Consider the following 23,298-nt stretch of genomic DNA (forward strand, 5'->3'; position numbering starts at 1 on the left):
GGAAAAATTATGCTTCTGAAATGTACATCAAGAGTGCAGTTATGAACAATTCAGAAAATTTGTAAATCATCTACCTGGGACTTCATCTCTGGAGACAGATGAAATTGTATCTCTGGCTAAGGTCATTTGCCTTCTTTGTTTTCTGCACATACCAGGCAAGAGATGGACTTGACATTATCAGCAGAGCACACTGCATCTCTGTCTCTTGAGCAGCTCTCAGGCTGTCCTGAACACCTGAAAAGTCACGATGAGCCTAGAAAATGTAAATGTAAACAACCCATATGGTTGTTTCCTCCTTCTTTCTGCAGGCATAGACACTGCCATGACAGGAGGCAGCACGGGCTGAGCACATTGTGTTCCTAGCCGTTGACTGAGCATCACTTGCTCAACAGAATGGGAATGCAGAGGAAAAGAAGCACACTTTTCCACAGGTTACATACATTGACTCAGTGTGACCCATATACCCAGCATAGGGGAGGAGATGACACATTCTCACTGCTTGTCTTTGCCAGAAAGAACAAAACAAAAGGCATAGAATAAATTTACATTTTTGAACCACAAGAACCACTACAGGAAGTCTTTGAAGATACTGATTTATATTTACAGTAAACTTTTCTAGAGTTCATTTCCAAGTAATCTCTTTCCTTTGCTAAGGTTTCCAAAATTAAATGACTGAAATTTATGATATGAAGGCTGTGGTGCTTGGGCCATTTGCATAAAGTATCTTAGTATACATTTAAAGGATGTCAAGTTAAATTTATGCTCCGTGCCTCGCTCCTTTAGACCCAGGACTTGAGTGTTTTCCAATATGAAGTTCCTAAATAGTCAGCACTGGACCTCTGCAAACCTGGAGTATTTCCATTCATGTTGATGCAATTGATGTTATTAATTGGGAAGGGCAGCAGATTTTTATGCATTGGAGGTTTTTGGGCCAGACAAATTTACTGCAGTTAAAGCATGGTGGTTCAACCCCGAACTGCTGAAAGATTTATTTGAAAATAAAACTGTTTATGCAGGAAAATATATGTAGTGTGGATCAGTGTACTATAGACAGAGTTTCTGTACAGCAGATAAGCCTTACAGCAGCTGATAAGCCTAGAGCAGACAGTGGAAGGGAAATATTTTTATTCCATTGCTGCCTTGCCAGTGCTGTACCAGCACCAACTGTTTCAGACACTTCTGCAGCGTGACAATATTTGCAAGTGTTTCCTTCCAAAATGTGCAGAATTTAATTCCAAGTAAGCAGGACTGTTTTGACACAACTTATCAATTGCTACCAAACAGAGCAGATTCAGACCACACTTGTTCCATTTGCTAAATTCAAAGTTTCCCACATGCAAGCCAAGAGATTAGGCTAGACAAAAGTGGGGTTTTGTACATAACTTTTTCTTTAAAGCCAACTACTATGGCCATGTACCTCTATTGCCAGCAGACTGAAAGTTTAATTAAGACAGTAAATTTATTTTCCATAGAAGAATGGCGGTAGAGAAAATGAAAACCTTTTTACATCTCCTTTGCTAACCTTTTTCTAGATACCAAAACTTTTCTTGGTATTCTGTATTCCATTATTTTCCCTTTTAAATTTGACACAAGGCAGTTATTTTAGAAACTACTTCCAATTATATACATGATCATTTGGCATAAATAATTTTAAAACTAAACCTCTTCTGTCATCAGTTTCATTTGGATGATGACTTCTAATACAGTAGTATTGAAATACATTTCTTCTACAGGCTGTTCTACCAGCACTGCAGGGAAATAATAGTGTTTTGAGGGGTTTTTTAGGAGTAATGTATTTTTGATCATAGAAGTTTTTCTTCTAGGAAGCCTTTCTAAAAGGCTAGGTACTTCTTCAGCACTTATCATTTTGAATAGTGAAGGTTTAAAATTTTCAGCATTCTTCCGAAAATTATGAGTAACACTGAATTTGACTAAATTACAGTACTGTGCAGACAATCTGGCCAGTTCACAAGGTTGTTTTACGAATGCTAAAGGAAAAAAGACAGCAAAACCTGCTGATATATAGAGAACAGGAATCCCTGCTGAGCAGCAGATCTTGCCCTCTGCTGTAATGCTAGCTTAAATCAAGAAACTGACAATTCCAATCTTCTGTGATATAATCCTGACGGTTTCAGTCTAGTAAGGGATTAGATTTCCTACATTCTTCATCACAATCCATGCTGTTTGGAGATGAAGAGTAGAAATTCTTATGCACAATTAAGAGGTTTATTCCTGAAGCCAAAATCTGGCAATAAGTGCTAAATTCCATTTTGCTGGACATGATTCAAAAGAAAATAAAGGTCATATTTCTAATAAAACAAGGTATTACCTACAGGAAAGGAAACATCTGGAGCATGCCTGATGGTCATTTCTAATCTTTGAAAACTAATGAGGCCCCAACAGTTAATTTTGTAGAAAATGTCCCTGCTGTTAAATGCCATATGTCTGCTTCAAAAGACCTGAAAGCTTCGAAGTCTTCTAAGAAAATGCCTTTATGTGTCAATGACCAAAGACCAATTCATGAAATTGGTCTTTTGTCAGCAGAGAAACAAAGTAATGAGAATATGGAAGAGTACAAGTGTACTTGTACTGTTGAATACATGAGCTGTACCTGCATATCAGCTTTCTGGCCGTGCACATAACATGATCACCTTGATTTGCAACACAGACAATTTTTTTGTGAAGAAATCTACTCAAGCAACTTTATCTTGAAGGTCCACAGGCCACAGGGCTCAGCCCCACCTATGGAGAAGTTACGGCCTGTGAAAGGCTCATTGCTGCTTGCTCACTATCAGAAGTATACAACTGAGATGCAAATCAGGACAGGCTGGTTCCCTGGCTTGTACCAACTTTTTTCTGTCAGCTTCAGCACAACAACTGGGCTACAGAGAAGGTTCTGTCCACTCATTTGGGTACTTGTTCACCTCATTTCTTCAGAGAAGAACAAAACAAATTAAGATTGAACAATCAACCAATTCATATCTTCATTTAACACCTGCAGATGACATCCAGTAATGCCCTAGCAAAACAGGATCCATTGACAGTGGCACGGTTCATTCAACACTGTAATGCCAAAACCCAAGATAATTAGTTTCTTTGATGAAGCAGAAACACAGAGAAGGGAGAGTAGAAATACCTCAAAACCAAAACAAAACACCTGGGACTCTAAAAGCCCAAGGCTGAAAAAGACATCATGAAATGCCCCCATGATTTCCTTAACTAATCCTGAAAATGTACTTGGCAAATTCAGTTTCAAGTTCTCAGATAAAGAATTTGCAATAAATATAGTCAAGCTACAGGGTTTTTCATTCTTAAAATACATCTGTGAGGAATAAAAACATCAACTGTATTAATTATATTTATAGTTATTATTTTCATATGGGTTATGAATACATTTTTAAGGAGAAATTTATAAACAGTGTATTTGATCACCTGTGCAGACTATTTTTGCACTAGTAGAACTGCTGCATTGCCTTTTGGAGAGGAGAATTGAAATTCAAAAGGAATTTGAATTAGAGGAATAGCCTGAACTAAACAGAAGACAATTCACTTACAACAGCTGCAAAATACTGCCTTTAGGCAGGAGTTATCAACGGCACAAACTTTTTTTCTTGCAGAAAAGATTTGCAGCTTACTGATAATGAAACCTGAAGATGAGGCAGTAGTGATTTGATGTTCGGAAAAAAAAAAGCCATCATCTTATTGGGATGTATAAAAGTGATTGGTTAAGTAAAACATAAGACATCCTGTTTAAATTAAGGCAATAAAACAGCTGACAAAGGTTTTCCAGGTCTGTTAGAGGAAAAGGAAATGCATTCGCCTTGTATCCAAACTTTCAGACCAGAGAGGGAATACACCTCAAACTTGGCTGCTATCTTACTATGGCTTAGGATGACCTGACGCACACTTTGACCTGCACTGCCCCAGAACGTGGGTGTCGTAACAGGAACAAACCTGTAAGGATCATCATCTTGTTTAATTTGCAGATCACAACTTAATGGGTAAAAATAGTAAAAGATCTGTTGTTCTTGTGACATTCCTTACCCATCAGCTGTAGAAAGAGAGTCACATGCTCTCTGATACACAGATGCTTTGACCAGATTTTCTGCTGAGGTAAATTCATGCCAGCAAAGAAGCTGATGAACTTCCTCCAATTACTCAACAGTGAAAATATCTTAGGAACTTTGGGATTTAGAACAAAATACCAAGGCAGCTGGAATATTGTGTCTAGTCCTGAGTGTCACTTTTAATAAGAAATATGCCCAAAAATACAAGTCCTCTGGACTTCTTATTTATTTCGACTAAGAGTCATCAGAGGTATATAAACCAACATCTATGTGGAAAGATGGAAAGAACTGATTTTACTCAGGTTATGGAAGAGAAGAGCAGAAACATTATAATAGATTTCAGATGTATGGGAGATTTACCCCCTTATTGTAGCAAAGTAAGGTCTTCACTTGGGAATTGCCAAGCGATCAGATCATAGGCTGAAACTGCATAAAGAAAGATGGAAGTTAGACAATTTAAAAGCTATATAACTGAAATTATAGCTAAGATTGCCTGGGGAAGGTGTAGAAAATTGTTTTTTTTGAAGGCTTTTAGGAATAAGTTATTCCCACATATTTTAATAATGGAATTTCCTGAAGGAGGATGGACTACACAATTTATTAAGATATATTAAATCCCTGTTTTCTAGAGGTACCTGTACAGATACAAAGCAGCAACTGCTAGTTTGATCTCTCCATTCCTAGCTAGCAAGAAGCAAGCCAGGTTCAGTTCAAGAGCTGTAAAGAAACCACCAAGACAGCACTAGCCATGCCTAAGCCAGCCAGTCCAGCTAAGATTCTCTTAAACGCATCCCACTTCACTGAGCAGCAAAAGCAACTAGCTCCATGGAGAACAGCTGAGAGAAACCATCCTGAGGAGCAGTGTTTAATTTGTTCCTTCAGCATTAAGACAGCAAGTTTCTCCCCGCTACTGGAATGCTGGCAGTGCTTGCAGGACCTGGGTCCAGCCATGGTGAACAGGGGCTGAACCTGGGATGCTGCAGCTGTAAAAGGAACATCTCCTTTAAGGAAAACACCTTGTTCTCCTATCAGATTGCAAACCAAAGTGTAACAGATTACGCTGCTAAAACAAGCAGAGAACTAAGTTCTAGGACTGCTAGTATAGATTAGTTTGAATAAAGAAGAGCAAACTCAAAAGGTGAATAATCTTGCCTATTTATCATATCACATCACAACATGTCATATCTAATTAGAAACCCCTGAACTGCTTCCAAGTGCCTTAGGTTTGTTTTCTTTTTCAAACATTCTTAGGAGTAGCACAACCTTTGCAAAGTTCCTTGTTCTCCCTGTTAGTATGATCTCTTCCAGTTTTAAAATGGTATGCTAATAGATTTTTACAGAGTAAAAATCAAATATTTTTTAGAAAATTGTCTTTGACAGCAGGCTTTTAAACTGTTTTAAAATACTTTCAGACTGTGCAAGGAGTATTATAGTATCTATGATACTCCTTAATGCGTATTTACTACTGCGATCAACTGCAATCAATCTAGCCTTAATCCTGACAAGGCAAGTATAAATATTCTTTCCTCACAGATACAAAAGTTAACTGCATGCATGCCAGTAACTGATTAACATGAACATAAATTTAGACTGTATCTAAAAGATATATCAATTTTGCACTTTAGCCAAAAATACCCGAAGAATTAGAGAGAGATCTAAAAAACAGGGAGACATGATTCTTTTCTGTGGAGAAGACTTGGTTTGGCTTCCCCTTGGCTTAGTGCCAGAGGCAGGACAAGAGGGAAAATGGAGAAAATGGATTAAGTCTGGGCAGCTGAACTGATTGGCCTTGGAAGCAGACAGAAGACGCCAAAAGGACAACCTGGTGGGCAGGTATCCAGGAAAGCCTGAAAGATGTCTGGAAGGCTGCAAAGCTTGAAAACTGATTCTGGAACAACCTGAAAGGCTTGAATGTTTCGGGGGGATAGTATGAAAATCGTCAAAGGGGCATCCTGAAGGATGTGAGGGAATCCTTCACATTCCCTCACAGAGAACCACTGTTAACTATGGACATAATAATTTCCTGTGCTTTTCTTCTAAAAGGACAGGAGATTGCAGAAGGAACTGACAACTGGGTCGTGTTAACAAATTATTAAATTTCAGAAACTTTTCCTGCTCTGAATCTCTAACAGCAATGTCATAAGAAGGTTCACTTACACAGATGTGCAAACTGAAGCTCGGAGAATTTACACTGCCTACCTGAGGCCATAAAGGCAATCCAAGAGGAGATTTAAAGTAGGACAGACGTGATAATCCTTGTAGTATGCTCTAGCTACTATCCCACTTCACCCCAGCCCCAGTAAATAAACTTGCTATCATCCTTCTTGAAAGAACTTTATCCAGCAGTACTCTGCTGGATATGGCTCTTCATTTGTTGTTTATTTCTCTAGCTGTCAGGAATCATGCATAGTACGGCTCACAGAATTTTATGCAGCACATTTTACAGATAGGGGAAGCAGTCATATAATTTAAGCATGTAACTAAGGTGTTTTGAGTCACCTCCTCAGAGATGTCCATTGATCTCCACTGACTATATATGTATATGGCTATACAGGGACCCAGCTTTGGTGCTTTCATTTGCATTTAAGTTAGATGCCAGGAGTAGGGTATGTGTAGTGGCTTGATTACACCCTAAGGGGTAAACTTGTACATGAAAGCTGCTTTTCATGCTACCAGCCATATTATTTTCAACAACTGTTTTTGTTACACAAAACTTTGCATTATGAATGCCAAAATTAATGTTTGGCATAAACAGATGAATTAAAGACATTCAAAATGTTAGGGGTTTTCCTTCATTCGTATGTTCTATGTAATCATTAAATCAATGATACTAACAATGGAACTTATCTTTCTTACAGTTACTATCAGCCTAACTGCATTCACTGTTAACTAGAAAAAATACTTCTCATACAAGCATCCCTACTTATCATGCCTATGCTACTGTCCTGGGTTCAGCTCTAACAGTAATTTTTTTCCTTCTTAGTAGCTAGTGCAGTGCTGTGTTTTCGACTTTAGTCTGCGAACAATACTGATAACACCGATGTTTTTAGTTGTTGCTAAGTAATGCCTACTCCGATCAAGCACTTTTCAGTCTCTCATGCTCTGCCATGTGCCTGGCACACAGGAAGCAGGAGGAAGCAGAGACAGGACACCGACCCAAACTAGCCAAAGGGGTATTCCACACCACAGCACCTCATGCCCAGTATATGAACTGGGGGCAGTTACCTGGAAGGCCCAGATCGCTGCTCAGGTCAGGCTGGCTACTGGTCAATGAGTGGTGAATAATTGTACATCACTTGTGTTTTATTGGTTCGGTTGGTTTTTTTTTCCTTTCCCCTTTTAGTTTCATATTCTCTCCCCTTGTTATTTCCTTTATCATTATTAGTAGCTTTGTGTTATACCTTAGTTACTTGACTGTTCTTATCTCAACCTGCAGGATTTACATTCTTTTGATTGTCCTCCCCATCCCCCCCAGGGTTGAGTAAATGGCTGCATGGTGCTTAGGTATCAGCTGCGTTTAAACCACGACGGCTACTCTCATCTTATTTTCTAAAACCTAAGAGAAACACAAACCAGGAATCAGCTTTCTCCTAGTTAACCAGGAAGGAAGAGGGATTGTTTACCGTTTTTCCTCTTGTGTGATGAGTGCCTTCACCCTACAGGCAGGGTTTCCAAACACAGGTACTTGGGCAAATGATCTTTGTCATTTGACTGACTGCTTACACTTTCTTTTTTTCTCCTGTATCTACTTCTGACCCTAAATACATTTATTATGAAGAACAGTAATTTTCTAAGGAGCAGAAATGCCACCTAACCTCCTCCCTCAAATCCCAACTATGACATGAAATCATTTCACACAAAACATGTTACTCTAGGTTTTATTTTAACATGTCTCAGGCTGTGACTTATTTAGAAAAACAAACAACAAAGCAAAAGAGCCCACAAACTGTTTTCTGAAAAAAGAAAAAAAAAATTTACCATACTTAAGCTGACTCACCACCATTAACTGTAGAAAAACATACGTTTTTGTTACTGAATGAACAGGTACGACTCAGTGACAAAGAGGAAGCATGTTGAATAATAAAGTGTCATCTTGACATGACAGGTTTTCATTTTCAAAAGCGCTATAAAGACTTGCACAAAAAAAAGCTATGTCTATACAAACCAAACCCTTAAATCAAATTACTGGTAAAGATCCTGCCCAGTTAATAAATGCAGTGTAGGAGGTAACAGCTAGAGTTTAGACTACTGAACTCCTTGAAGTGCCCTTGAAGGTGACACTCAGTAGTAGCAGGCAGAGTATCAAAAGGACACTGAAGAAGGTACCCTGGAGACAGGATATAAAGAAGGCAGAGGTGCTGAATGCCTTCTTTGCCTCTGTCTTTACTCCTGCAGACTCTCCCCGAGGGCCCCGGATTTCTATAGCCCCAGAAGGAGTCAGGACAAAGGAGGAGTTTGCTTTGGTAGATGAGGATTGGGTTAGGGATCAGCTATGCAAACTGGACATCTGTAAATCGATGGGTCCGGATGGAATGCACCCACGGGTGCTGAGGGAGCTGGCGGAGGTCATTGCTAGGCCACTTTCCATCATCTTTGGTAAGTCGTGGGAAACAGGCGAGGTGCCTGAGGATTGGCGGATGGCAAAGGTCACACCTGTCTATAAGAAGGGCAAGAAGGAGGACCCGGGTAATTATAGACCGGTCAGCCTTACCTCCATCCCTGGAAAGGTGATGGAACAACTTATTCTTGACTCCATCACTAGGCATATCAAGGATGAGGGGGTCATTAAGAACAGCCAACATGGTTTTATGAGGGGGAAGTCATGTATGACCAACCTTATAGCCTTCTATGAGGAAGTGACTAGGTGGAGGGATGATGGTAGAGCGGTAGATGTAGTTTTTCTTGATTTCAGTAAGGCATTTGATACTGTCTCCCACAGCATCCTCATAGATAAGCTAAGGAAGTGTGGGCTTGACGATCAAGTAGTGAGGTGGATCGAGAACTGGTTGAAAGGAAGAAGGCAGAGAGTTGTGGTCAATGGCGCAGAATCTAGCTGGAGGTCTGTGACTAGTGGAGTTCCTCAGGGGTCGGTGCTGGGACCGGTGCTGTTTAATATTTTCATCAATGACCTGGATGAGGGAACTGAGTGCACCCTCAGCAAGTTTGCTGATGACACAAAACTGGGAGGAGTGGCTGACACACCAGAGGACTGTGCTGCCATTCAGCGAGACCTGGACAGGCTGGAGAGTTGGGCGGGGAGAAACTTGATGAAATTTAACAAGGGCAAGTGTAGAGTCTTGCATCTGGGGAAGAACAACCCCATGTACCAGTACAGGTTGGGGGTTGACCTGCTGGAAAGTAGTGAACGAGAAAGGGACCTGGGGGTCCTGGTGGATAGGAGGATGACCATGAGCCAGCAATGTGCTCTTGTGGCCAAGAAGGCAAATGGCATCTTAGGGTGCATTAGAAAGGGAGTGGTTAGTAGGTCAAGAGAGGTTCTCCTCCCCCTCTACTCAGCCTTGGTGAGGCCGCATCTGGAATATTGCGTCCAGTTCTGGGCCCCTCTGTTCAAGAAGGACAGGGAATTGCTTGAAGGAGTCCAGCGCAGAGCCACAAAGATGATTAAGGGAGTGGAACATCTCCCTTATGGGGAGAGGTTGAGGGAGCTGGGTCTCTTTAGCTTGCAAAAGAGGAGACTGAGGGGTGACCTCATCAATGTTTACAAATATGTGAAGGGTAGGTGTCAGGATGATGGAGCTAGGCTTTTTTCAGTGATATCCAGTGATAGGACAAGGGGCAATGGGTGTAAACTGGAGCATAGGAAGTTCCACGTTAACATCAGGAAGAACTTCTTTACTGTAAGAGTGACAGAGCACTGGAACAGGTTGCCCAGGGGGGTTGTGGAGTCTCCTACACTGGAGATATTCAAGGCCCGCCTGGACAAGTTCCTGTGTGATGTACTGTAGGTTACCCTGCTCTTGCAGGGGGGTTGGACTAGATGATCTTTTTAGGTCCCTTCCAACCCTTGGGATTCTGTGATTCTGTGATTCTGTGAAAGACACTTGGCTTCTAGTAGCAACACACAGAAGAGCCTGGAGGTTAGTATAGAAGACTTTAACATGCTACTTGAGCTACATTTCCTCAGTGAAAAACAGCCAACATTTTACATAGCAGAAATATAATGTACTACATAGAAAGCACTGAGCTAAGGCAAGGAGAAGCATTTCAACTGAAAATGTCTGTGAAAATATTAGACTTCTCCAAATGGAAGCTAAAAACCTGCTGCTCCGCTCTGATCTGCAATAAACTCAAACTTGGCCAGATCCATTCTGCAAAGCCTCATCACAACCAGGTAAAGCAGCCCCAAAATTTCAAATTGATACAAGGAACATGAAACCAGAACCTGGTAACAATGGAAACCCAATCCGTAAACCATGGATTGGGTCAGGTGGCAAAACATACAAAGCATTCAAATCAACAGAGAACCTTAAAACACTGAGAGATGCTACATGCCTTCACCCTACAAGGAGGGTTTCCAAACACATGTACCCAGGCAGATATCTTTGTCATTTGACTGACTGCTTACATTTTTTTTCTCCTCTGTCTACTTCTGATCCTGACCTCCTCCTCTAGACCTCTGTTCCAAGGGGATGGATGGATGTTCCACGGGGAGGGATGGATGGATCCTCTACCCCAGTGCTGCGGTCCAGCTGTACCATGCAGTGGCCCTGGCTCCCGGGAGAGGTGTGTGGCTCCAGCTCAAGAATTACTCTCACCTCCACATGACTACCAAAGGTTATAAAATGAAATCTGTGCCAGAATAAGGCCCTAACAGGGCTGTAACAATGCCAAAGAGCTCTTAATCACCACCTAAGACTGCATCACTTACAGTATACATGCCAAGATGGCCAAATACTCCTCAGTTTATCAGAGGCTCATTCTTTATAAGCTTAAATGAAGTCTTAAAGGTTTTGCAATGTAAAAGGATCAAATTGTATAGTTACAAAATTAAGAACTAAGGCATTGTTATTCTTCCATACTGTATACAGGATCAAATTCTCACCTTCCCATTAAAATGAATTCAATATTGTAACAACAGCAACAATGAAATGAAGAAGAAACAAGACAGAAATATATCTTACAAATTGTATAAACACTTCAGTGAAGAACATACCTGATGCATGTAAGTCTATCTTTACTAACATAGGTACTTCCTGCACAGATGTGGTGAAGTTCAGAATTTGAGGCACAATGCTAAGTTCAGTGTTGTTATATTCTTACCAGTGTGTTGTGTTCTTAAAGAAACAAGACTTCAATAGGGATGCAATAATGACAACTCAGGAGAGCGAGTGGTCAGGTTAAAAGGGCCATACGCCAAGCAGGCAAACACTTCAAATACTTTATTTTTTGCCTAGAGAGTTTCTACAGGGGGAGAAACAACACAGAAGTAAGTTGCTCCTTTCTCCCATCCACCAGAAATTTTATTGTGACAAATTAGAACCATAAAATAGTTTAAGCTGGAAGTGACCTGTCAATGTCTCTGAGAAGCCTGACCTAGCCTTGATGCAAGCAGTGCCTGGCCTTTCTTCCTTTCTCTGTGCACCTCTGAAAGAACCTCCTTCTGCCTTCTCTTTTCCCCCACTGAGGTAGTTGAAAACAGGGATGAGATTCCTCTCAGACTTGCTTTCTGCACAGTAGGAAACCCAGCTCTCAAAGCCTTACCTTGTGCATCAGGCAGTGAGAAAACTAAAGAAAAGCAACCTGCACGTCAGTAAGTCCTAGAAGCACATTGCAAATGAGAGTGGATTTGAAAGGATAGTAGTAAAATAAGTACAGAAGTTAAAAACTCTATTTCAAGAGAAATCAGCAAACATACTAGAATAACTTTCTCTAAAGTCTCTTGAAAATAGGACATGGAACAGTTAACAGTTACCTATGGACATTAACAAATTCACTGAAGTAATTTCATCAGTTGGCACAGAAGAAAAAAAAGCAAACAAAACCAAACCAAACAAACAAAAAACCCCGAACAAACACAACCCCCCACTATTTTTAAGAAATTAATGGAAACAGGAAAAAGTTCACAAAACAGTTTTCTTAAATTCACTAAATTGGACAATCTGGTAAAGCTAGGGAATTGCCTAACAAACAACAGTCTAGATTCCAATTTCTTTAATACTTTGCAGTATTTTCTTATTTCCAGGAGGAAACAAACAATAAAAGAGAGTTTATAAAGTCAGTGCGTCCCTACTGTGTAATGTAAGTTGGCAGGACACCCAATTAGACAACCTCCAGAGGTCCCCTTAAACCCAGTTTTCTATGATTCTTTGAACTATAATACATGACAAACTAAGTACATAAAATGTGATTATAAGTATTGCTTTGACAAAGTTTATTAAATTCAGAGAGCCACAATCTGTGAGTTAACAGTATATTGGAGTGTATTCAGTCTAAAGATACTGCATTGCTTCTCCCTACCCCAAGACTAATTTTCACTGCATTTCAGCCTACCAGTTTACATTACAGAGAAAAGCTGAGGTCACCAGCCACATCTACCAGCTTTCAAGTAAGAAAATTAGTAAATTGGGCAGCTATTATAAAAAGTCTACTGATTGATGCATAGAAAGCAAACACATCCCATGCAGGATCACTCTCATATGCACAATCTTCATTTACCTTGTACTATTTATATTAATCTAATGAATTAAGGCTGGTGAAATTACCCCATTTATTCTTAAGCATACATTCTAAATCTAAGAAAACTCTCTTCAGGATAGAAAATCTGACTACAAATCAGTACAAAACAAGGCAAAAAAAAAAAAATACAGGGGAAAAGGAAACCTCAAAGATTGACAGCTAAGAATCAACAAACAAGTGCTAGCTCCTCAAGCTGCAAGAAACTACTAGTCTGGAGTAGAACGTGAAAAAAGCAGCATGAAGCATCATGCGCTGAAGAGGCAATTGCTGAAGTGCGCTGAAAAGGCAATTGCTCAAGTGTGTCAAACTTGACATCCACTGACTTGGTATCCATTAATAAACATTAACATTTTAGGGTTTTAATGGAAATTAACAAAGCATAAACTTTCCATAAAAATCAATTCACACCAATCACAACATAAGGAAAAAAAAACTAACTCCCCACAAAGTGAAATAAAATAGTTCAGAAACCTGGCAAATCTTTCTACAAAATGTATTTAAACAAAAACATGAATTTAGTTTGCCCAGATTTTAAGTCCCATCTAACTTGATCATCTTGGTCTAAATCCTTTAACATGAAAGTAAACCCCATCTCTTTACTATACAGTTTTGTTTCCAGCCACCCATCTGACATACTCATCTCAATTGACTTAAAGGGTCTCATGGAGGAAGAGGAAGGGAAAGAGAGATTTGTTATAATAGAGTCCACTACTTCCATTCATTCAAGTTATTGTTGCAGGCAGCAATACGCATCATCAATTAAAAAGCAAACATATCAGGAACAATGCTGAATGAGCAAAATCCCTTAATTATTTAAAGCCTAACTTTCCCATGAAATATAATTTCCCTTTTCCAGTTTGAAAAAAAGGCAAACCAAAGGCTTAAAACTTATAACTTAAACTCCTCAGAGTACTGATACAAGCACAGATACTGTAAATTTATTTCCAACTGTGTTTCTTTAATTTATTGCACTTTGTATAAATTTGAGAATGAAAAAGAGAGTTAATGTACTTCCACTATCCCGTTAGTTATGTATGTCAGATAACACTATGTTTGTCTTATAGGCAGCAGACCTAAATATCAAACAGTACTCTTAAAAGTCACCAAGAAGTGATGTAAGAAAAAGTTATCAGAAACTGTATTACACTTTCCTACTTCCTCCATGTTATTTTTATTTAATCTTTATTGTTTGCATGAAGTTCTGTTTCCAACTTTTTCCTCCAAATGCTCCTTTGTACAGTGCATTAGCAATTACGGTGGTATGAACACACTTCTTGTATCTTAAGCCCATACAGCAGTTCAGTACCTGGGATCTAATTATCTGTAGAACAAAGAGAGGAGACCAGAGAGGCAGAAGAAAACAAGAAAATTAAGTCCTTGCATTTAATTATTGATTCATTCTCTGTGTAGGCTGCATACATATATATATGTATTTATGGACAATGTCATCCTAAGTGAAAGACGTAACAAGAACATGGAAAAAGATACCTCAACATCTTTTGCAGCAGTCCCACAGATTGTCCTGAAAGAAGTCAGCATAAAGAAGTAATTACATATTGCAAGAGTTATGAAGGCCTACAAAACAAAATCTTGGGATTTTTCAGAGAAAATGAGGATATGAAAAACAGGAATTTCTAGGAGAAAACTGAAGTCAAGCTTCCACAGACTGTTTTCTTTCAGAATGAACATTGAAATAATTTCTAGCATTGAAACATGTTTTACAAACATAATGCTTCAGAATGCCTTCTGTAGTTAATACGTACCTAAAATGAGCCGCAGATGAATCTGAGCTGGAAGAATAGCCATCCAGTTCAAACCTCTTCCCCAAGACAGATTCAACTACATTATGTCATTCCTGACATATTTGTCTTATCTGTTCTTAATGACTGCCAATGAAGAAACACAGCAACTTCCCAAAGGCAGCTATTCCAGCGTTTCACAACCTTTAGCATTTGAAAGTTTTCACTGTTCTCTAACCTGAAGTTTTTTCCTTGCTCAAGAAAGCCACTCATTCTTGCACCATCAATAATGACACTGGAAACACATTATGACCTTTCTCTTTGCACAGCTCTTAAAATACTGAGGACTCATCAGGTTCCTCCTCATTTTTCTCTTCTTGAGACTAAACAACTCAGTTTCTTCTGATTGTTTCTCCACAGTTATCCTTCTAAGATATCTGATCACACTTATCTGGACACTATCGTCCTCTCAGAGAGTGATGCCCAAGTTTGGGCACAAGTGCGCCAGCCATAGAGCAGAAGAGCTGCTTCACATATCTACTAGGCTGCTGTATTTATACAAACTGGTTTGATGTTTGCCTTCTTTGCAACTGCATGACATTGTTGACTTTATATTCCATGCATGATTCACTACAATTACAGCCACTTTTCTACAGAAATGCTGTCTAAGCAGTTGTTCACCATCCTCTGGCTTGTAAAGTTATTTCTGCTTCAACATAGATCTGCTCTCTAACACTGCTGACTTTAATTCTGCCTTTTTTTTCAGGTTATTTCTTTTGTCAAGAAGATTTTCATTATCACTACAATCCCTTAATGCTGGCAGTTCCTCCTATCTTAGTGGCATATTTAATTAGAATATCTTATTTAATCATTCAGGTTCTTACTGGAAACACTGATCAAAATTAAACTCTAGACTGATGACTGCCAAGTCTCTTTACTTCAGAGCAGATAAAATATCAGACCATCTCTCGACATTTAAGGCTGATATTCTCCAGTCCTTCATATTTGGTGAGCTACAGAATAGGGAATGTAAATAATGGAGTGCTGCATACATTCCCCAGTATTCCCATCAAGCCTCTGAGACCCTTCATTCCAACTTTGAGCACAGAAATGAGCTTCCGAGTCACACACTATTGTACTGGTTCCTTCTCAGAGCAATCAAACTGCTGAGACTGCAGTTGGGACCATTAGGCACCCAGGAGGCAGGGAAAGCGAAGGCTTACAAGTCTGAAACCCCCAAGTACAGTGCTTTTGTTTGACTGCAAGTTAGCTACACTGCTTTCAATTCAGAGTACTTTAAACTCTATTCTATTTCTGTGCGCCAAAATAACTCTTAGTGTGCTGAGACATCATAATTTTTTAGGGTGAACTATGTATTGGTATACAGGGATGCCTACAGGAGAATACATACTAACCAGCTATATTCATTTATAAATGTGTAATATTTATATAACTAGGCAACAGATATAATTACTTATATTAAAATAACACTTTGATTATACAATCTACTTTTGTCTGCTTTGGAGGAGCAAATTCTCATATTTCATTTTATCCCGGTGAAAACAGTATTTACTTCCCCAAGCCTTCAACATTTCTCCCCATCCTCCATCTCCACATTACATTCATCATGCAAAGCTCAATTTTAGGATTAGTGTGGCATTCCATGATTCATAACTGTTCACTGTAAAAGAGAGTTGAGGTTCCTTAGTGATCTGTCACCCTATCTATGCATTGGTTTCTACAAACAGAGAGATAGATCCCTACTTTTGCACAGGTCAGGAACCTTCCTGTGGCCCAAAGGGGTTCCAGGGCACATCAAGGTCCTAAGGTTACAAGTCTGATGGTCAGCAGAAAACTGGAAGCCTGCTTCCACGCCAAAAACATTTATGCCATATTATGTCTACATTCCCTTTTATCAGTAAATCTTATTTCTCAAATTCCTTTCTTAAATTAAGTATTACTCCAACAAATATAACTCCATTGCATAATACCCTCCACAGAATTGGTGGTCATGGTTTAAAGAAAAGTCAGCCATAAATCACAAAGTTGCTTTCTCACTCCCCCCCTTCTTGCCCTCCCCTTACTCCTGGAGGGATGGAGAGGAGAATCGAAAAGAATGCAACTCCCACGGGTTGAGATAAGAACAGTTTAGTAACTAAGGTATAACACAAATCACTACTGCTACCACCAATGATAATAATGATAAAGGAAATAACAAGGGAAGAGAATACAACACCTCACCACCAGCAGACCAATAACTCCCCCACCCTACCCGACCGAGCACAGACCGATACCTCATCCAACCCTGCAGTCCCTAGGCCTTCTGGGTAACTCCCCGTTACATCCTGGGCATGACGTGCTGTGGTATGGAATACTTCTTTGGTCAGTTTGGGTCAGGTGTCCTGTCTCTGCTTCCTCCCGGCTTCCCCTCCTCCCTGGCAGAGCATGAGGCTCAGAAAGTCCTTGGTCAGACCAAACATTTGTGTTATCAGCTCTGTTCCCAGGACAAAAGTCAAAACACAGTGCTGCACCAGCTACTAAGAAGGAGAAAAATGACTGCTACTGCTGAACCCAGGACAGTCAGCTACCTCAACAGATATTCACCTAAGCTTATAGTCTTTTTGTCTCACCAGCTCATAATAATTCTCCTTGGCCATAATCTTTCTTTAAAAACTCTAGGAAACTGTCCCCACACTGACTGTTCTTCAGTAATTCTTCATTAAAAAAAAAAAAAAAATGATGACTCTTCATGATAATACAAGTTAGCAAACTATCTAAATAATCACTACCACATGCGAACATAAGTCAATCTTCTACTCTCTACCTCATCTCAATCCACTCTCAGACATGCACATGAAGAAACCCTTACATACAAATAATCTGAGATTTTCTTCATACGTTACATGGCCTGTATTGTTCCATAAATCAAGATATAAACCCATGCTACCAAACTAGTCTATGAGATAATACAAGCAGTGAAAAATCATCAAGTAATTAAGCACACAGATAAAACAGCTAACTCACTAAATGCTTGGCCAGTGAGCTGACAGGTGCAAGCTGAGCATCCTTGTATGTTCTTAACCCTTTCCTAGTTGGGAGAATTTGAAGACCTTAAGTCTGAGCCACTATTTTATTTTCTTCTATATAAATTATAATAACATAAAAAACAGAAATGTATTTATTTTCAATTTCTTTCATGGATGAGTTAAAAAGTGGCCTTTTAGTTTAGATGTGTTCTGTCATGTCTGTTTAGTTTAGATGTGTTCTGTCATGTCTGTCTGTATCTTAAGGATACTCCTGTAAGGCTGATGTACACACAGGCAGATTTCTTCTCACCTAATTCAGTATGTGTAATTATTTAGTTTATTGAGGAATGCTTAATACTTCCAAGGAGAAAGCAACAGCAAAAAAATAACGTCACGCAATACAAGTCATCTGGAGGACTACTTATGTTGACTGATTCTTTGGGAGAGGGGAAAAATAAACGCCAAATATACCAACATACTTCTACAATTTATCAGCAGGTCAATCACCCCATGATTACATGCAGGGCACTGCTCTGCTCAAACCAGCCTTAAGCAACACATAGGGATGAGCCTCCAAACCCACTGATGATCAAAATTTTGACTCCAGCTGTGGAAGCTGAGGCAGGAACTGCAGCAGTCCCAGGAGCACCACAAGCTGGAGACCCTGTCCCTTCTATCATTGCAGTCATACAGCTTTGAAGCAGGGGCTGAGCTGCCGCACTTGAGCCGCCTCCCTCACCTCCCCACACTGGCCCCAGCGCAGCAGCCAGGAGAGCAGAACAGAGCACATCACATGTGGCACTCGGCCCACTGGCTCACACTTTTCTTTGTTCCCAAGATTCAGCTTAGCTTCAACCCCCCTTTCCACACCCGTAAATAAAGCCCAAAATAAAAAGCTGAGGAAGCCAAACTTTACTATTAGCCTGAAAGCAGCTGTTTCTGATGGAATGAATGGGGAAGGAGGTAATATGGGGAAAAAGCAAGAAATGAAAGTGTGTTTGGCCAAAGCCTCAAGTACAGCTCATGTGAAATCAAACAGAAGTATAAGTGATCAGAAAGACAGGCTCACCAACTGTTACCCTGTGGTACATACAGCATGAATGCGGAAAAAGAGCTAATTCTGCCTCTTCCTTCTAGCACGTTCACCTCCAGCTTCCTTCCTTGTGCTCATTCACTAGCAGAGGACAGCTCCCAAAAGGGTCTCTTTACTAACTCAAGCCTTGGAGGGCCTGTCTGGAGACCTGTGAAGAATTTGAAGCCTCAAGTTTAACTTCCACTTGGCAAGGTGAGTCAGTGCTCCCTAATGAGTCTGGTTTACATAAGCCCCTCTGTCTTTCATAGATCAATCAGGTAATGTTTGGAACATGTTAAGCACGGTATGTGTATTGGGAGGCATGAAGCATCCAGGTGATGCTTCTGTGGATGAGCAGGCTTCTAGCTTTGAACTGACACATCTTGGAATCTGAGACATAACAGCACTTCTCCTGGCTTAGCAGATTCTGAGTCCTGCCATTTTAATCAAGGTGCCTCTACTCAGAAAGCATTAAAAGCACTTGTTACTAGCATTTATCTTCAGTCAGATTGTGTAACAGTATCCTCTGAACTTGTCTTGTTAATACTCTACCCAAGCCTATTAACCCCTCACCATTCCCTCCCTTATTTCTTAGTCACGTGAGGCAGCTCTTTCCCTCTGCAGCTCCTTTCCTCTGCAGCTCCCTTTCTCCCAAAAGTAGAACATGAAAAAAATGTTCTAAGGGTTTTAGTTAGACCAGCAAACTAAGAAAATAAAAACGAAGAATAAGCAAATTTCTTTTTTTCCTATAAAAGCGTCCAAAACCAAAGCAGGCAGATTTCCGCCTGATAAGCCAACGACAAGCAGGGTTCCTCTGAACACGCCTATCTTTTACTATATGTTTACACACAACCTGCTCATTAATTACCAAACGATTAAAACAGTTAAACCGAGTTACTGTTATTCCTTACTTTAGTTTTCGTGCTCAGACAACCCCTGCAGTCTCCCAAGAGCAGAAGCAGCACACTGGTTCCCCTGGAACTAAGTAATCCTGTTCCTCCAGTTGCTGCATGAGTCATTATTGGGTAACATGACATTCCCTTTGTGAAGCCCTGCTTCCCAAACCACCATCCTCAGAAAGCTGGCTGGCTACATGCTGCTAGCAAAGGTCCTTCCTTCCAACTGCTGCACAGCTTTAAAGACAACCAAGATGCATTAAGCACTATCCTGATACACACTGCCCGTGTAAGCTGCTACTTCAGTTGCACAGGGCCACTATGTTTTGGTGAAGGAGTGAGTAGGTGTCTCAAAATAAGAAATGGTCCCCATAAAGGAAAAATAAAAGAAGGCAGAAAAAAAAAAATCTGAAAAACTATGAGGGGAAGCCTTGCTCTAGATAACATGTCAGTTCTCCATGCAACTCCCTGTGATCCAGCAATCTGGGAACTAGACTGAGACCAGGAATTATCTCCAACTCTACCATATGGAGATGGAAGACACAAGGCCAGTTGCTTGTTTTATTCAAGCATGCATTTCTTCTACTAGCAGTATTAACATTGCTGTGTTCCTGTTTATACTTAAGGAAAGGAGAAAATAAACAAAGTAACTTCCCCTCTCATTTTCTTCTGCTCTTTTAAGAGTCCCCTGTTCCTGTCAAAGTGAGTTAAACTAAACAGAAACAAGGTGGGTTTGTTCCAGAGTAAATGTGTCCACACTTGGAGTTATTTGGGAACCATTCCTACAGCTCAAAAACATGCTCCCCCCTTAATCCTTATTAACCTTCACATGTAAGAAGACCCTTAGGCTGGGTAATTAGTTATTTACTTTGCAGACCACAATAAGCCACAGTCTACCAGAGAGGGCAAAGCACACACAGTACCAGCCCACTGCTGTTAGCATTTTGGCGGGGCACCTTGTTTAGTGGCTTCAGAAAAGAGTTTCCAATTGTTTGCAAAGCAGCAACCACACCATGACAAGAGCAATGCTGCAGCATGGGGAATCCCGTCAGAGTCTGGATTCCTGGCACTCATCCACCTGTGACGCACTGAGGAACCATCTCATACATTCAGTACAGCCCTCAGAGAAAACTCGCTCAATGCTCATGGGACCTGTGCACCAACATGCTGGCTGCAGTGAACACATGGGAGAATACATAACTTTTTAAGTTCCCTAACACGGATTCCTCCTGCAAGTCACTGTGAAATGGCACAGAAAATCCAAGCTGATCACTTCCCAGTACTTGCAACACTACTTGACAACTAGCACGTATGTTAGGGAGGCAGTAACTGTAAGACAGTACACTGCAAGGGTAGCACACAGTGCTGAATCCTCACCAGAGCATGAGCTTTTCTTTCACTACTTCAAACACATCAGAAAGTCCATTTTGCGCAAAGTTTTAAAGCACATCAAAAAGGCACGGCTCTGCCAATAGGATAAAACAGAGGTGGACCTCGACAGGTTCAACCTGTGCTCTTTTCAACAGGGACAGTGTTTAAGCTGGTGAGGTAAATGATGAGGTAGCAGTAAACTTACTTTCCAGTGATAAATTGACTTCTGGACGGTGTGCACATCGGCTGAACATAATAGTTCTCCAGTTTAACCCCTTCAGCAGCTAGCTTGTCCAGAGTGGGTGTCCTGATCTCGGATCCGTGGTACCCCACGTCTCTGAAGCCCTGATCATCAGCCAGGATGAAGACGATGTGTGGCTGCGAGCTGGGGGAGCTGACCCCCGGCTCCTCGCCCATCCCAGCCCCCTCTGGCCCCGTCCCTCCGGGGCCGAGTCCGAGGCTGTCCCAGGCCAGGTAGCCGTAGGTGAGGATGCTGAGCACAGAGAGCCCGGCCAGCACCCCCACCCCCACCATCTTGCCCTTGCAGAGGCAGTAAGGCCAGCTGCACCCACCACGGGCCATCCACCTTGGCTGCAGCGAGAGCCACACACCACAGAAAAACAATAATAATAATAAAATCAAAACCTCCCACAAACGGAGCCAGATGCCGAGGCGGGGCAGGGATCCTCAGGGGTCCCGCCGGCCAGGGCCAAGGGGAGGAGCTCCGCCGCTCATCTTGGCCACCACCATCTTCAGCAACTTCAGCCGCTGCCGCCCGGTGCCGGTGCTGGAGCCGGTGCTGGAGCCGGCCGGGTGGGCAGGGCCGCGCCGGGGGTCACAGCATCCTCGGCCTGTCCCGGTCCCGCGCCGGGGCGCCGCTGCCTGCCCGTCCCGCGGCCGGTGACCATGCCGCGGCGAGCCAGGGCGCCCCGGCGCACAGCGGCGGCGGAGCGGGACGGGACGGGACGGGACGGGTTCGTCCCGGACGGACGGGACGTGCCACCTCCCTCCGCCCGCCCCCTTCGGCGCTGCTCGGCTGCTCCCTCCCTCCCGTCTCCTCCCTCCCTCCTCTCCCCTCCCAAACTTCACCCTGCTGCTCCCGGCACACGGCCTGGGGGCATGGCGTCCCCGTGTCCGACGCCCCTGGAAATAGCCCCTGCCAACGCCTTCTTTTCCCTTTCCTTCTTCCCGGCCTTTCCCCACGCTTCCTCCGGTTCCTCCCCGCAGCTCGGCGGCGAACACCACCCCTCCCGCCCCCCCAGAGCACAAGGCAACCCTTTCCGCCGGTGAGTCCGACGTCTCTTTCCTTCCTCCCCAAAGCTAGGTGGTCGTCGTCAATCCCCCCGAAATATCTATTGGTTTAAGTGTTTCCGAAATCGACACGAACATCTAGAAGTTATGAATGTACCCGGATTTGTTTTCAGCCACAAAACAGTCCCAAATCCTAAACCCTCCATTCTGGTAACGCTGTGGTACATGCGAGGAACGCCCCCTTTCGAAGTAGTATCATTGTAAGAAATATGGGTTCAAGTATGAATGTGCTGGAGTTGCAAAATGCAACTTCACCCCAACCCTGAATGAGCAAAAACCCATGTTCATGCACGATTAGGCTAAACAGAAGTAAATGTGCATTTTTGAAGTGTCTAATATGAGTCATCATGACAGGAACAACTTCAGATTTTATGAAACATTAATTCTTCCAGAACCACTTGGAGAAATCCCTGTCATAACTGCACCTCAGCAGCCCTCAGGGGCTCGGGTTGGTCCCTGCTGGTAGCCAGCCTGGCCAGCAACCCTCCCACAGGAAAGCTTCTATCTCTCTTAAGAGCTGATGGATTCTAGCACTGAAAAGTTCGGCATAATCTTAAACGTTTGCTCTGCTCCCCACAGCTCTGAGTAATACTGCCTGAAGCAGCTAATTTTTTGGGCTGGGAGTGAGGCGTTTTTTCTCATGGAGCATTACTTTCCTCTTGCATGGCACGTTAACTTGTGCATAGTATTAACTTGTATACTGCGTGGAAACCATATTGTCTGGAGTAGCTTCTCTAATGCAGAGTTCCTCATATTAGCATTAAAGTATCAGAACAGAAGATGCGGCATGACAGCCAACATAATGGTTCCCAGACTTACTATTTTTCTGCCAGATACACTTTCACAGTATCACAGACTGGTTTTGGTTGGAAGGGACCTTATACAATTTCAACCCTCTGCCATATGCAGGGACACCTTCCACTAGACCAGGTTGCTCCAAGGCCCCTTGTGCTACAGTTACAATGCTGCAGCAGGGAGAACATGGAAGTAGAGGGGGGGTTTAGTGAATTTAATGTTCTGCCTAAGGGCTTGTCCAAACATAATTAAATTACATCTGCATTGTGAAACCTACAGAGTTTAACTCCTGAAGTAGAATATCTTCTTCTGACATCGGAGGAA

The 23,298-nt window shown here is 41.7% G+C and overlaps 1 protein-coding gene across 2 annotated transcripts in view; it reads right to left on the bottom strand.

Annotated features, from left to right (window-relative positions):
* The window catches only part of ARSJ (arylsulfatase family member J), a 73,597-nt gene extending 51,732 nt beyond the window's left edge, over positions 1-21,865 (bottom strand). For both annotated transcript variants that reach the window (XR_010614051.1, XM_065686235.1), the window contains exon 1: positions 21,074-21,865. Coding sequence is in view for 1 of the 2 variants with exons in the window: in XM_065686235.1 (XP_065542307.1) it covers positions 21,074-21,450 (377 nt within the window). In the remaining variant the exon portion in view is untranslated. The remainder of the gene's footprint in view (positions 1-21,073) is intronic.
* Between the last annotated feature and the right edge of the window lie 1,433 nt (positions 21,866-23,298).

Source organism: Lathamus discolor, chromosome 1 (genome assembly GCF_037157495.1).
Source record: "Lathamus discolor isolate bLatDis1 chromosome 1, bLatDis1.hap1, whole genome shotgun sequence".
Classification (NCBI taxonomy): Eukaryota; Metazoa; Chordata; class Aves; order Psittaciformes; family Psittacidae; genus Lathamus; species Lathamus discolor.